A 14,752-nucleotide genomic window follows, 5' to 3' on the forward strand; every position below is an offset into this window, starting at 1 on the left:
GCACATATACAGTACACACACACACACTATGGTAAACGCATGGTGGATAGATAGATAGATAGATAGATAGATAGATAGATAGATAGATAGATAGATAGATAGATAGATAGATAGATAGATAGATAGATAGATAGATAGATAGATAGATAGATAGATTTTAATTTTAATTTGTAGTCATAAATAGTGAAGCAAGTGATCATCCGAAGGAGGAAACAGGTGTAATAAATACAGCAGGTGAGGGAAAGTGTGCCAGAGTCCACAATGAGATTGCATTGTGAATCACTGAGCTGGAACTATGCCTGCTTCTGAGGAATTTGAACTGGAATTTGAACTTTTGAAGTGGATTAGTAGTTTGTTTTCTCTCTTTCTCTGCTTCCTTGTCACCCCCTCTCTCCTCTGTGTGTGCGTGCGTGTGTGTGTGTGTCTCGGAGAGACACTTCCTGGTATTTGGAGGTGTAACCCGCATTAGCCTATAAACAGGTGCAGCCAAACTGTCTGAGAAACCTTCTTCCTTCAGCCTCTGTATCTTCACATTCACAGAGCTCTGAACCTGCTTCTTCAGCCTCTGTATCTTCACATTCACAGAGCTCTCAACCTGCTTCTTCAGCCTCTGTATCTTCACATTCACAGAGCTCTGAACCTGCTTCTTCAGCCTCTGTATCTTCACATTCACAGAGCTCTGAACCTGCTTCTTCAGCCTCTGTATCTTCACATTCACAGAGCTCTGAACCTGCTTCTTCAGCCTCTGTATCTTCACATTCACAAGGCTCTGGATTTTTGCTGAGGACTTTCTGCTCACATTTGAAGTAAGTGAATTAAGTATCAAATTCTTCTCTTATAAAAGTTTCCTGCTGTGTGTTTGCAGTTTCACCATCCATTTCACATACTTCTACCACGTACTTACCATATTTTACAGTGGTTTGCCTGTTTGTTAGTTTTTTTAATGTGCTTTACCATTGCTCTTATTGTATTACTTGTAACACTTGAAATGTATTTGCTTACGATTGTAAGTCGCCCTGGATAAGGGCGTCTGCTAAGAAATAAATAATAATAATAATAATAATAATAATAATAATAATAATAATAATAATAATAATAATAATAATACCTTGCTGGTCTTTGCCATGCTTGCCTGTGCTTTGCCATGCTTTCACTGTGCTTTATTACACTTTGCTGTAGTTTTACTACATAAGCAATGTGGTTGCTGTAATCAGAGTGCAGAGTGCTGTGTAACTCGGGGTGCTTATTGTTTCCAGCCCGGGGTGACTCCTCCTTGGATAATAGCGTCTGGAGCGATGCTGTACACTGATCTGATCCGAGAGTGGCACGCAGCCGTGCAGGCGGTGGATGAGAAGGACTGGGTCTCTGCGCTGGGGCTGCTGGAGAACATCTCAGAGCCCACCTCCAAGATCTTCTTCACTGCTGCCTCCGTGCACCTCGTCCTGGGGCAGCTGGAGCAAGCCATCAAGGTAGAGCTTCATTAACGTGTTATCTCATCCTAATTAGTGTGCTGCGGGTCGTCATCCCCGCCTAAACTGTGTAGTGCGAGAGTCGCCTATTCCCTTAAACACTCAGCACTGATCACATCCGATGAACTGACTGAAGGGAGAGACAAAGCGATTACTACGAGATTCTTAAAGCTGTTTACAAATTTCAACTATGAACTAAATATATAGATATTTTCATTTTATTTTTCATTTTATTTTTTGATTGGTTGATTCTAAAAAAAAAAAGCGCGAAAGATGATTTGGAAAGAAAAGCTTTGAGAATCTCGCCCTTTGTTTCTTATAGTTTAATCTTACAGCAGAGGTACTCCATAGCCATCGCATTATTACACTGTTCCCAGTCCAGCGGTGTGTCAGCAGGCTTGTTTCTAACTGGATCCTCTTGTGTTTGGCTCAGGCGCTGGACAGGACGATCGCGAAGGACGAGCGCCTGGCTGTGGGCTTCTTTCAGAGGGGTGCGGTCCACATGCTAGCGGGACGGTAAGGAGGAGGAGGGCTTCCTATCAGCAATAGGGGTGTGACGATGCCCCGATCTCACGACATGGAGGGCGCGATACGAAATGCATCACGATACATGTGAAGGTCCTGATGGGCTACTTGCATGCCACATGATAAGATCACAAAGTCATTTAATGATGGACCATCTTACCTGTCCAACACCTGTCTCCCATTTTCAAGGGCTTGCCCTTCCCAGCCCTGGGTTAGCTCTGTCCAGGAGATGGATGGTGTAGGTGTGGGCAGCAGAGACTGGGGTGGCGCACAGCAGTGTAAACGCAGCGTTGGGCTTGCCTGTACAGGTAATCAGGACAGGTGGCTCTGCTCTCTGCTCTTCATTCAGGTTGGAGGAGGCTCTCTCTGACTGCAGCCTGGCTCTGAAGCACTTCCGAGGGAACTCTGTGATTGACTACAGGCAGCTTGGACTGCACTACAAACTGCACAGCTGGCAGGTAACCCTGTACACACTCCTAACGCACTGGGCTAGCAATGCAGCGGCCAGCAGGGGCGCTACAGTGGTAAAGGCACGGCTCATTTATAGACATATTTAAATACCTTCAATAAGGCTCCTCTCAAAGTGCCTGAACAGGTTGGGTTGGTCTGTGGGCAGTGTGAGCAAACAGCAGGCAGCTGGAGCAGACTTTCACAGAGCCCAGGATCACAATGAGAGGAATTCCTGGAAGATGGGATTTACCATGCTTCTCTGGGCTTTACGATGCGTACCTACAATGTAATTATGCTTTCACTATGATTTACACCCCTTATAAGGGCTCTGAATGAACCCCTCTCCACGTGACAAAGAAATGTAAGTGTGATGCTGCCGACACACGCTTGAAAGTGCAGATTCTAATCCCTGTACAGAAGGGTTTCAGCAGTAAGATGAAGATTATCACTGAGATGCTGTCTGGGTATCTAATCAATGTCTCTGTTGTGTCTGTCTGCTCTCCTGCCCCCCCTTGTGTCCAGGTGCTGTATAACGCGGCGGCCGTGCACACGCGACTCTGCCAATGGGACAAGGCCCTGGACTCTCTGGAGAAGGCAGCAGGGCTGACTGGGGAGGGTCGGGGCGTCAGTGTGGAGCAGGCTGTGGTCCGGGTCAAGGTGAGAGGGGCTGGAGAGTGGAAAGAGACACGTATTGAAAAATATACCTGAACAAGCGTCAGGATGAAATGTATTCAACGTTTCTTTAAAATACATTCTGGAAAAGGAAACATAAGAATTTATACTGCAGTGCGCTGTCACGGACCCCTCCACTGTGACACAGAAACAGCTTGCACCACAGTTCATGAAGCTGCAGGTGTGTTTTAAAAGGGTTTAGTGTTTACAGGTGTGTTTCAATAGTGTCATTATAAACATTAATTCTGTTGCCTCCCCCCTCCCCCCCCCCCCCAGTGTCGCATGTTGCTGGAGCCCCTGATGGTTCCGAAGGGGGAGGTCTTCCGCCCCCGCAAACAGGACGTGGAGCAGCTCATCCAGAGGGACTTCCTGGGGAAACCCAAGGTAGGAAGGTTTTATTTCATTCCATTGATTTCTAACATAGCGTGCAGTGCTACTTGCTGTCTGAGTTCACAGGTATTTTTATAGGATTGCATGTCAGTGCTATAGTGTAAACACGCCTGTGTGTGCGCGTGCGTGTGCGTGTGCGTGTGTGTGTGTGCGCGCGTGTGTGTATTGTGTGTGTGCGCGTGCGTGTGCGTGTGTGTGTGCGCGCGTGTGTGTGTGTATTGTTTGTGTGTGTGCTCGTCTCTTAACCTCAATCCCTCTTTTTCCAGGTCATTTCCTCGATAATCCCAGATGATGACTTTGCTGGGTTTGAACCTCTCAGACCGCAGGTACAGCCCTTTTTTTCTTGTCTGATTTGCTCTGAAAGAATATTCCATGAGCATGACAGCCTTACATCAGGACCCCATGGAAAACACGATGTGACAGTGCAGGGTGAAATTTATCAATCAGTAATGTGCTGTCTGTCCACCCTGAGGAGAGTTCCCATGGACACATGCAAGTGTGAGTCAGGGAGGATCGCCACTGAGCTGTGCCTCTCCTTGTCTGTTACAGAGACCAGGATTCTACGAACCCAAGGTCGACGGACTCGAGTAAGTAGAACATTGTTTGGCTAAAAAAAATACAAGCAAAAAAAGTGTGTCTTTGACAGCTAAAGCCCACGCTGTTGCAGGAGTGAGCCCAGCATGGTAGCAGTGTCCCAGTCTCTCTCTCTCTCTCTCTCTCAGGGCCTCGCGGTACTGTCGGGTCTGCTCCAGTCTCACCCCCCAGGATTCCAGCGAGCTGGAGGTGCAGGAGGGGGAGGTGGTCTTCGTGCTGGACAGCGGGAAGGATGGCTGGGCAGTGGTCATCCACGATGGAAAGGTAGGGGGCATCCGAGAGAGCATATATATATATATATATATATATATATATATATACACACTGTATCTCTCTCCCAGGCAGAATAACTTCTCCTTCCTACAGCGCAGGTTCAAATCTGTGTTCCATGGTTTGCACAGCCGTGTTTCATGCGTTTTCTTTAGAAGAGTTTCCCATAGACAAATCATAGCAAAGTGTAATAGAGCACAGTGAAAGCAAGGTTAAACTTAGGCAAACACTGTAAATGCCAGATCTAATAAAGCATATTAAAATGGGGTTAGCAAAGGTTCCCATGGTGTTTACAATGGATTGCCACACCTCTCTGTTCTGCACCATGACTGCCTGTGTGCTTTACTGCAATTCTTCCATCCGTCTGTCTATTGCTACCAATTCATAAGAGCAGAATGACATGAACCCCCCTCCCCTCTCTCTCTCTCTCTCTCTCTCTCTCTCTCTCTCTCTTGCTCTCTCTCTCTCTCTCTCTGTTTGAACAGAAATGCCTGTTTCCCACCTCCAGACTGGAGCCTGTTGACGTCACCAAGACCAAGAAAGAGGTATTCATTCATTCCTTCCTTCCTTCCGTTATATTCAAACAGCTTATCATTGTACATAACCAAATAACTCTGCAGTGTCTCTGACTGCAGTGTCTCTGATTGCAGTGTCTCTGATTGCAGTGTGTCTGATTGCAGTGTCTCTGATTGCAGTGTCTCTGACTGCAGTGTCTCTGACTGCAGTGTCTCTGATTTGTGTCTTTGTGCTGCTCTTTCCAGAAGGCGAGTTCCTTCCCAAACGGGATCCCTCTGCCCCCGAACCTCAAGCCCCCGACCCGCCCACAGTCCCGAGTCAACCTGGAGCTGCCCAAACTGGGTACGTAGCAGAGAGTCCCGGGGCCCCCTTGTAAAAAAATAGCAAAGTGTAACAAAGCACAGTGAAAGCATGGTTAAGCGCTTGCAAGCATTATAAAACCTAGAGAAAGCATGCTTCAAAACACGGCACACCATGGTAAACTAAGATTAATATTCTCTACCCTACATCAGGGAAAGAAAAACTAGAATGCTGCGGTTGTGTAGTTTGAACACCAGGTGGCACAGTTTGCATGTGTCTGTATTAGTGCTGCGAGGTGGAAGGCAGTGTACAGTCCTACAGTGTATTGCATTGATAGGATGTGTGTTCTCATCCCATTCTATTCTGTGTCACTGCAGTTACAATGCAATCACAGTAGATTAGCAGTTTGAATTGAGTACCCCCCTCGGTTATACTATGCATATAGACCATGCTTTACCATACTTTTACTATGATATGAGCTGAACCCTGACAGGGTAGTTACACTGTCTGTCTCTCTTGTGTGACAGGGAGCCGCAGATCCTCCCTGGCTGACTCCAGTGTCCAGACCCCCCTCTCCAGTGAGCGCAGACCCTCACTGCCCGGCACCACTCACCAGTCTCAGCCGGTGAGCCCCTTCAAGGTAAGGAGCAATGTTCTCGATGGCCAGCAGGGTGTGCCAGAGTATCGTTAATAAGAGATTGCAATGCTGTGCAAGGCCTCACGCGAAACAGACAATGCAACTTATAACAAGCAGCTAGACCTTTAGACTGAAATGAACCGAAAGCCTTTAAAACCTTTCTTCTCACTCCTTTTTAAACTGCAGTCAGACTACAAGATGCAATTTCAATCTAACACGTCCTATCTGTTATTAGAGTGAGCTCCCAGCAGGGGGCAGTGCTGCCGAGGACAGCGCCCAGGACTCTGTGATCGTGAAAGTCCATTACACCTACACCGTGGCTATGAGAGTCAGCCCGGAGATCTCCTACTGCCAGCTGCAGGCTCAGATCAGAGAGAAGCTGCAGGAGCAGCAGGCCCCCGGACACCTGCAGCTCAGGTACGGAGCAGTGAGTCTCCTCTCACCAAGGAACCAGCCCCGCGCCAGCCTCCCCTCTCACCTCCACTCCCAGCCCTTAGACACAAGGACAGCTCCCTGCTCGCTATGAGGAGTGCAGGAGCTACATGTCTGCTGGGTTTCATCCTCCAGCGGACAGACTTCACTGACCGCTCAGTCCGCCATGCTTGTATGCATCTGATTAGATATACAGTGCCTGTTTTGAGGAACACATTCCCAAATCCTCTATATATATATCCTGCATGCAAAACAGTTTGGCTGTTTTTAATGGGACTGAAGCGCACAAAGGCTCCTGCGTTTTCAGATCCAAAAGAATCAATTGCAAACGTATCGTTCCAGTTGTGTCCGTAAGCATTCTAAATGATTGAGCTGTACAATTCATGCTGGTCTGCAAGACTAAGTGTTTAGGCTGAGGATGATGTGTCTGCAGTGTGGTCCTGCGCAGGTGAAAGGCGCTATATTCCTCTGTCTCTCTCTCTCTCTCTCTCTCTCTCTCTCTGCAGGTGCCGGGACAGTGGGAGTCAGGCGCTGAAGCCGATCGCGGGCGACACAGAGCTCAGGGCACTGTGGGAGAGGGCAGAGGGGGGCAGGACCACCGTGTGGTGCCAGGTAACCAATGCAATCCCACATGCTTCCTGAATAGGTGTTTCGAAGCGATTTCAATATCTGTCTCCGATATGATTTCCACTGTCTCTAATCCTCTCTCCCTCCGTGCTCAGTATGAGGACCCCTTGGCCGGCAGACCCATTCTGTACCAGGTGGTGGCGCTGTATGACTATGAATCCCAGGGGCCAGAGGACCTGGAGTTCAGTAAAGGCGACACCATTGACATCCTGTCTGAAGGTAAAGATAGGCAGGCGGTGTTGCAATCCTAACCGATCACAAACATATTCTTAGTAAGTTATTGTATAATAAAAAGGATGATGCAGAGCTACAAGTGAACCCTATATTCAAATATTTTTCCTTGTCTCTGTCTTCCTCCTCTCCTCTTCTTTCCTTTCCTCTCTTCTCCTCTCCCAGTGAACGACGAGTGGCTTGAAGGTCACACAGCTGGAAACATCGGCATCTTCCCCAGATGTTTCATCTACCAGGATACAGATGTGCCCAGCAGCATCCTAAAAAGCATGCCCACCTGACTGATCACTCACACACTCCCCGCTAAACCCTGCACTACAGAACCCGGGGAATGACAAGCAAACAGGGGGCTAGAGCAAGTTTGACTTCCTTCCAATACATTCGGTATGATTCCAGTGATGCTTGTGTGAGAGTTCGGGTTCGTGCACACCACGCTCCCCCATATACTCGAAAGCTAAAACTTCCATTTGTCACTGACAATGAAATGCACTGCCATATATATCTGAGCATCATCTATTAACTATTAATCGAGAGCTAGGATACACTAACCATCAATGCTTTACACAGTGTTATATGATTTTAACCTGCAGAACTAAATGCTGCTTTTTTCGTTTCATGAACTGATTAGAATGTTATTGCATACACACTTGTTTGTTAATTTGCTTTTCAAAGTCTGTTTTGATGAAATAAATGAATCCATTCTGAATACATGACAGAGTCCAGTGCAGTTAGCTCCCGGGTTTGTGAACAACGCCTTCCTCTCTCTCTCCTCTCCTCTAAACGATGGGCCGCGTTCATTTCCTTTTCGATAAACCGTGTGCGGACTCCCCGCTGACACGCGCCATGTATTAACTGGTGAAATGTTTCAGCAGCACTGTAGTGACTGATGAGCAAGCTAATTGGCACACTGGGAATAGCCAGTGCAGTATCGTGCCAGCAGAAAATAAGCAGAAAAATGAAACTGCGCAACATCTCTGGATCAAACCCAGCGCAGCCCAGCTCACACAGGCACAGCGTTACACTTATCACGGTGTTTAATGCAGTGCATGCAGCACAGAGGCTCTGCAAGACGTGCTGAGAAATAAACGACTGACGGGTTTTATTGATTGTCTTTTTAGCCTCGAGTTGTTATCAGGAATGCGGGACAGCATACAGGCACCTGAAGTAACAGCATCGAGCTGCGGCAGGCTCGGTGATAGGGGATCAATCCAGCGCAGAGAGATGATACAAACACACACACAGCCAGTGCTATAAATAGGATGTGTGTTTGTCCTCCTTCTAGAGAAGGGATAATTAAAAATAGATCAATGCTAATTCAAGGCTAAAGGCTTAGACAGAGAGCGCGTGATTCAAGCAAAAACAATGACATCATTCCACACAAGAGAGAAACTCATTTCTATTTGTAATATGTATTTGTAATAAAAAACAGAATGAAACCTGTCTTGAGAGAGTGTTCGCCAGGTAACTGAGGAGTACAAGAGTCCTTTCATTTTGGATGTTAGGAACAGGAGAATTCTCACCCCGTCAGGAGAATTCTCACCCCGTCAGGAGAATTCTCACCACGTCAGGAGAATTCGCACCCAGTATTCTGTTCTGAGGGGGTTATCCTGTAACACCTGAATACATTGGAATGAGATATTCATGAAACTCCACTGGACTGGTAGAGAATGCAGAGGAGTCTCGGACAGTTTCATCAATGACACGCTGTATCAATGTTACTTCTCATAACAGAGGTAACATAGATTCATAAAACCGCGTTAGAGCACAACAGTGACCTAGAAAAGGCTTTTAAAAGCGGATTTACTTTGATAGACTCGCCATAGGGGTTATATGGTATAAAGAGAGTGGTGAAGAGCGATAGACGCCTCATCTTCTCACAGTCACGGTCCTCTGCTAACTGCTACGTGACTTCATGATAAAGAAAAAAAAAATGACTGCTTAGCGCCCAGGGTGTTGATCAGCGCTTCTTGTGTCTCTGTGTGTCTCTGTGTCTAATGCCATCCCCCCGCGTGTATAACATTCCCACGACGCCGTCATCTTTCAGTCTTGAAAGATGAGCAGACGGTGCTTGTAAGCAGCCTGTCTGTCAAGCTCCACGCACTAATGACCCGCTGGTGTCTCAACGAGGGATGTTGCGTAAGTGATAATCCTTCAAGAATCTCCGGATATGACATCATTCTGTTGTACAGCACTGCGTTAGTCATCAGCATCACAGGAGAGTGGTGCTTGGTCTTGGAGGGTGAAGTGTGACGTCAGCGCTGTGGCCATGGAAGATACAGGAGAACGCGTTCCTGTGTGTTCTACATACTGAAAAACCCCAAACAAGCACAATACCAAACATACGCATTAACACGACTCTATTCGAAAGGTGGGCTTGTGTTTTTTTAAGTTTGTAATTCCCCTAATGCCCTGCCGTGTTCAAGAACCATTTCAGCGTGTCGGCACTTCATAGTATCTCCCCGTCTCCAGGCAACCCGATCACGCTGCTGCGGCTGCGTCATTTCCCGTGGAGTTGCTGACAGGAGCCAATAATTGACAGAGAAATATTGAAGAGAGAGAGAGAGAGAGAGAGAGAGAGAGAGAGAGAGAGAGAGAGAGAGAGAGAGAGAGAGAGAGAGAGAGAGAGAGAGAGAGAGAGAGAGAGAGAGACGAAATCTACAGCTGATACACTAACAAACTCTGGAAATACGCGCTGACTGCCGAGGAGGAGGACCAATGCAGCGATGCCCGGCGTCCCTTCTCTTGCATTGCAGCTATCTGAGAGGCAGCAGGATGTTTTGAGGGGTCAGTGAACACGGCGTGTCAGAGCACGCACTGTGTCTGTGAAGTGCCATGGAACCCGGTCCCTTTCGATTGCATCTGCATTGTAATTAGCTACTATTCCGTCTGATCCTGAGGAAAAAGTTTCATTTGAACTGTCCTGGGGAAGGATGATAAAATCAGCACGCGAGTGGTAATAACGCTATGGAGAGCGACACGGCGTGCAGCTGTCGATGCGTTGTCTGTGTACGCACGGTCGGATTGACAGCTTTGCAGGACTGAGTCACAGCACACAGGTAGGAGGCAAGGTGCCACAACCTTTCCTGTCGGGGTTCTGCTGTTATGAAACGCTCTTCGTGGCTCGCGAGTGCTTTAGGAGCTAAAACTGTCTTTTAATTCGCTATCTCTGTATAATATGCAAACTGATCCTAGACGGGAACGATGTGTCTGGCGTGTGATTAGTTCGGTGTGGTCTAGGGATTCGTGTGCCTGTACAAACATGGATAACGCCAGCGCTAGCCACGACTTCAGATGCGATCGCCGGGTCTGAAAGTAACCAAAACACATGTTATTCTGTTCATCTGCGCACGATACAGTTCTAGGATGAGCACGGATCTGGAACGCATGTCTCTGAATTCATCCTCGGCCAACTCCGTGGGCTCCGGTGGGCGAACGCTTTCAGCCAACGTGAGGAAGCTGCACAATGCCCTCAACCTGTTACTGAACGACTTGGAGCGGGAGCAGTTCATCCACTGCCTGAACGTCTACCACTCCAAAAGAAACGTGTTCGACCTGGTCCAAACTCTGAAAGTCATACTCAGCACGCCGAGCAAGCGGCAGCTCCTTCCCATGCTGCGGCTGGTTATCCCCAGGTCGGATCAGCTCCTGTTTGATCAGTACACCTCGGAAGGCCTCTACCTGAAATCCGATCTTCTAGCTAGTAACGGGAACCCCGTGGCTGCAGATAGCCCAGGGAAAGCGATGCCTTTGGCCGGCAATGCTAACGCGCTGCCCGGTCATTTCCAGGCTCCCCCTCTACAGCACCGTCCGTCCTCGGACAGTTTCAGCACCACCAGCGAGGGGACAGTTCCGCCGACTCCTTTTCCAGGGCGAGCGGTGTTTCAAGAGACCCCCAGCGATATCAGACAGGTGTCGCTCAAACGAAGTAAGAACAAAGAAGGACTCGGGTTCAGCATCCGCGGCGGTTCGGAGCACGGAGTGGGCATTTATGTGTCGCTGGTGGAGCCGGGATCGCTGGCCGAGAAAGAGGGTCTCAGGGTCGGCGATCAGATCCTGAGAGTGAACGACAAAGTGTTTGATCGAGTCACACACGCAGAGGCGGTGAAGGTAAGTGCCTGTCTAATCTTGTTATTTACACACGCAGTACAGCTAGACCCAGTTATAGATTTGGAACAAGACACCAATTCAACTAATATTAGGGTAACCTATTCGGTCGGGAGCATCTAATGTAACGCGTCCCAGTTATCAGCGCGGGTTTGAGTCTTACAAACACAGATACATTGGAAAGAGGCTCACTGTTTTATTAGACACACATTGTATTCGGAAGCCAGGGCGGTGCGGATGTAACTTGTCCTCGGGTCCTGATGAGGCTGGGTTATTTCGGTTATTTGAGTTATTTCGGTAATTTTGGTTATCTATCGTGCAGTGACCTTTAATGACTCGTGACGTTCATTCAGTGTCTTTCCTTCATCATCGACATGCCTTGAAACGTACTGCACACATATACACGCACTGCACAGTGCGCTAGAATGGCAAAAGAACGTTCCTCCGCGTTCTGTAAGAACCAGATGGCTCATTATCACCGCGAGCAACACGCCTCGAAAGCAGCTTGATTTCTTTAGTTAAATATTTGCACACTGAAAGCCCTCTTCAGTGCACATGACCTTTGGCTAAGTTTAATTTTCTTTTTTTTAATGAAAATTATCTAGAATTTTTTTTTTATATAATGCACATATGAAGACTAATGATTAAAATGAATTTCCCTAAAGTTATTTACTATGCATATTATAGATAGATAATACCACATTTGTTTTAATACACATACACAGCTCTACAGTATAGAGATTCACACAAAAGTATTTTATATAGATACACCTCCCCATCTCTCCTCAGCAGTGCATGCTTTAGAACTTCTTAATTGCACAACATAACCCCAGTGAACCTCTTTAACAGGGCTCTGAATTAGCCTGCAGCGTCTCTGAGGAGTCTAGGCAGAGCAATCAGAATATTTCACAAAGCAGCTGACAGAAGCAGGCACAGTGGTAGCAGGGTCCTCCTGGTTTCCATGTGAAGCGCCCTTCAATCTCCCAGCCGTGCTCAGAAGAGCTCGCTGCACCGCTTCAAGTGTTTGACCAAACCTGTGAGCCCATGAATTCTGTCTCGGTGGAAATCGCTTTTGAATATTCCTTTCTGTGTGCATCATAGCGCCATTAAACCTGGTCACGCCGCGAGACCATTCAGCTCTCTGTCCTGCTGTGGCATGTAGCCTGATTACAAGCTGCTAGAGTATGTACTTCCCACTGCAGCAACAGCAACATCAATACATGCACCTGCTGGCGGTCGTGGCCATATGAAAAGCAGTTTGCCACCGTAGTCATTGCACAGTACGACCATTTCAAAGCACAGCAGAACAACATGCATGTGGGTTTGTTTTTTAAAACAGATGCTTTTCTGGTACAGGCAAATCTGCTGAATGTTTTGTCTTTTTGATCAGGTTCGGCATTACGAGCCCTGGAATTGAAAGAGATATTGAGAATGGGTACTGATGGGGCAGCCCCATCCACCCCCCCTCCCTCCCTCCCTCCCAACCTCCACCTTACCAGACCAATGTGAACAACTGGATATGAGCACAGGAAGCTGGAGCTTTAGGGCTAAATGCACACGTGTGACATAATGATAGCGCCAAATCATATACTTTCCAAGCCTATTAAAAATCATTTCAAGATCATTAAACATCATAAACGGAAACTAATTACCGGAAAGAAGTTCTGTGCAAAAAAGTCGCATAGGCAGAAAACTATTAGGAGTGATTCTGAACTTGTTTAGCGAGTCATGATAAAAGTGCAAGATTCATACTATACCCTCAGCCCCTCCTTTTCCCCCACACTGTATTCACACTGTATTCACACTGTATTCACACCCTATTCACACTGTATTCACACTGTATTCACACCCTATTCACACTCTATTACTCATCTGAGGTCAATAGCACTTGATCCTTTTTCCAGGTAATTTGTCTCTCTGATCTCTCCTGTGTGGCCCCGTCTCACACTGCGCATCTCAAGTGTATGAATCTGTACCTGCTGAAGGTGTTGGGCAGCGTGCTTATGAGTGGAAACGAGGGATGAGAGATGTGGGGTGTGCTAGCAGCAGCGTGGATAGGAATGAGAAATGGTAGCGATACGAACAGCAAACTCCACTGGCATATTTCAAGAAACTGCCACCTCCCAGGCCATTCAAATTACACAACTGTAGACAGATTGCTGATTCAGCCAGCCTGGTTAAAATATTCCTCTTTTCCCCGCTGGGCTTTGGATGCTAATCTCAGACCGGCAGTGCAGCCTAAAGGCCTACAGCACAAAGTCTGGCGTTTTCCATCGGAATGGATTAGGAGTTTAATCAAACAGAGTGAAAAGTCAAGCAGGGCTTGGGTTTGATTAACTTTTTAAAACGTTTAGAGACATTCTAAATTGATAAATTAGAGCAGGCGAGCGCGGGGCAGTGTCTGTTTGGATTGAATTAACACCCTCATTGACGAGGGTGACGGTAATGGACTCGGCAAAGTCAGTCCTGGCTGTCAGGGAGGAAGAAGGGAAGCAAATGAGCTGGGCTGCTTCTGGGACCGAGAACCGCCTGCCGTTCTGTCCCCTGGGGAGGCTTTACACCCAAGAGCAGTGAAGCAAGGGAAATAGGATTGAAGGGTTGGAATATCATGAATGTGAGGAGGAGAAAAAGGAGGGTGGAGGAGGAGAGGAAGGGGGGAGAGAGACAGGAGATGGCAGAAAGAGAAAGAGCGATCCCTTCTGATGGAGATCATGCCCTATCATTTGAGCTCCCTGCCGCGCGGGATACAGGCTGTATATTTTAAAGAGAACCTGGCACTGGCAGGTTATAAAATCGGAGTGTTTTATGGAGCAGTAATATCATCAATCACCATTCGCATCCACAGAACTCCACACTGTTCAGTGCATTTCATCTCAATTCACAGATTGGGCATTAAGGAGTCCCATTGACCCTTGCTGTAACGGCACCCACTATACCCTGTCACTCTGCACCCGCTATGACAGTCTGGTGCAGGGTTCCAGACACGCCCTCCTGTCTACCCTCCATTGCTCAGTGCAGACAGCTTGGAGCTGAACCTCAAAATAAACATGTAGCTGGTGCTGCCGGCCCCTCCCGCTGCCATTAAATCGAAATCAGCCTGGAAGCTGTGCTCTCTCTCTCTCGACCTGGCAGCAGCCTGATAAACTGAGCTGAGTGGAGCAGAAAAAAAACAATTCTCTTTGAGAGTCAGTGAGAGAGAGAGAGAGAGAGAGAGAGAGAGAGAGAGAGAGAGAGAGAGAGAGAGAGAGAGAGAGAGAGAGAGAGAGCGTCCAGCTCCACAGAGACTTCGAGAATCCAAAATGTGCAAAGGGGGACTTCTAGTCGAAACTTTTAGAATTCATCAAGGTTTTTTTTAAACCAACAAACACAAAACGTAAACTACACGCATAGTGCTTTACCCTGTGGAGGTTCCAGTATAAGCTACCACGCCAGTCCCAGAGTGCAATCCAATCCAACACTACTGTGCAACCCCTCTTCCAAATCCATTGTGCTTGCCATTGCTGGCAGTGCTGTGCTTTATTCAGGATCTCATCAC

General features: G+C 47.4%; 2 protein-coding genes across 5 annotated transcripts in view; both read left to right on the top strand.

Annotated features, from left to right (window-relative positions):
* The first annotated feature begins 329 nt into the window (after positions 1-329).
* Positions 330-7,847, top strand: LOC117964685 (neutrophil cytosol factor 2-like). Its single transcript, XM_058986683.1, has 16 exons — positions 330-806; positions 1,257-1,469; positions 1,903-1,985; positions 2,344-2,452; positions 2,967-3,101; positions 3,393-3,500; positions 3,773-3,832; positions 4,056-4,093; positions 4,229-4,364; positions 4,856-4,915; positions 5,132-5,228; positions 5,714-5,826; positions 6,059-6,240; positions 6,762-6,867; positions 6,978-7,101; positions 7,279-7,847. The coding sequence occupies exons 2-16, from the start codon at positions 1,296-1,298 to the stop codon at positions 7,392-7,394; spliced, it is 1,641 nt and encodes a 546-aa protein (XP_058842666.1). The 5' UTR covers positions 330-806; positions 1,257-1,295; the 3' UTR covers positions 7,395-7,847.
* A 1,733-nt stretch (positions 7,848-9,580) lies between these two features.
* LOC117973865 (whirlin-like) overlaps positions 9,581-14,752 on the top strand; it is a 33,935-nt gene continuing 28,763 nt past the window's right edge. For 2 of the 4 annotated variants that reach the window (XM_058986690.1, XM_058986692.1), the window contains exon 1: positions 9,597-11,220. In XM_058986690.1, coding sequence (XP_058842673.1) covers positions 10,405-11,220 — 816 coding nt within the window. In that variant the 5' untranslated portion in view covers positions 9,597-10,404. Of the gene's footprint in view, positions 11,221-14,752 lie in introns of all 4 variants that reach the window. The other 2 variants (XM_058986689.1, XM_058986693.1) reach the window with 2 other exon arrangements.

Source organism: Acipenser ruthenus, chromosome 15 (assembly GCF_902713425.1).
Source record: "Acipenser ruthenus chromosome 15, fAciRut3.2 maternal haplotype, whole genome shotgun sequence".
NCBI classification, from domain to species: domain Eukaryota; kingdom Metazoa; phylum Chordata; class Actinopteri; order Acipenseriformes; family Acipenseridae; genus Acipenser; species Acipenser ruthenus.

What these genes read in the sequence shown, in the direction of transcription:
- LOC117964685 (XM_058986683.1), top strand. Translation starts at nt 1,296, where the DNA reads ATGCTGTACACTGATCTGATCCGAGAGTGGCACGCAGCCGTGCAGGCG. An exon ending in AGCTGGAGCAAGCCATCAAG is followed by an intron (nt 1,470 to 1,902) that starts GTAGAGCTTCAT and finishes TGTTTGGCTCAG; the next exon opens with GCGCTGGACAGGACGATCGC. An exon ending in AGGCTGTGGTCCGGGTCAAG is followed by an intron (nt 3,102 to 3,392) that starts GTGAGAGGGGCT and finishes CCCCCCCCCCAG; the next exon opens with TGTCGCATGTTGCTGGAGCC.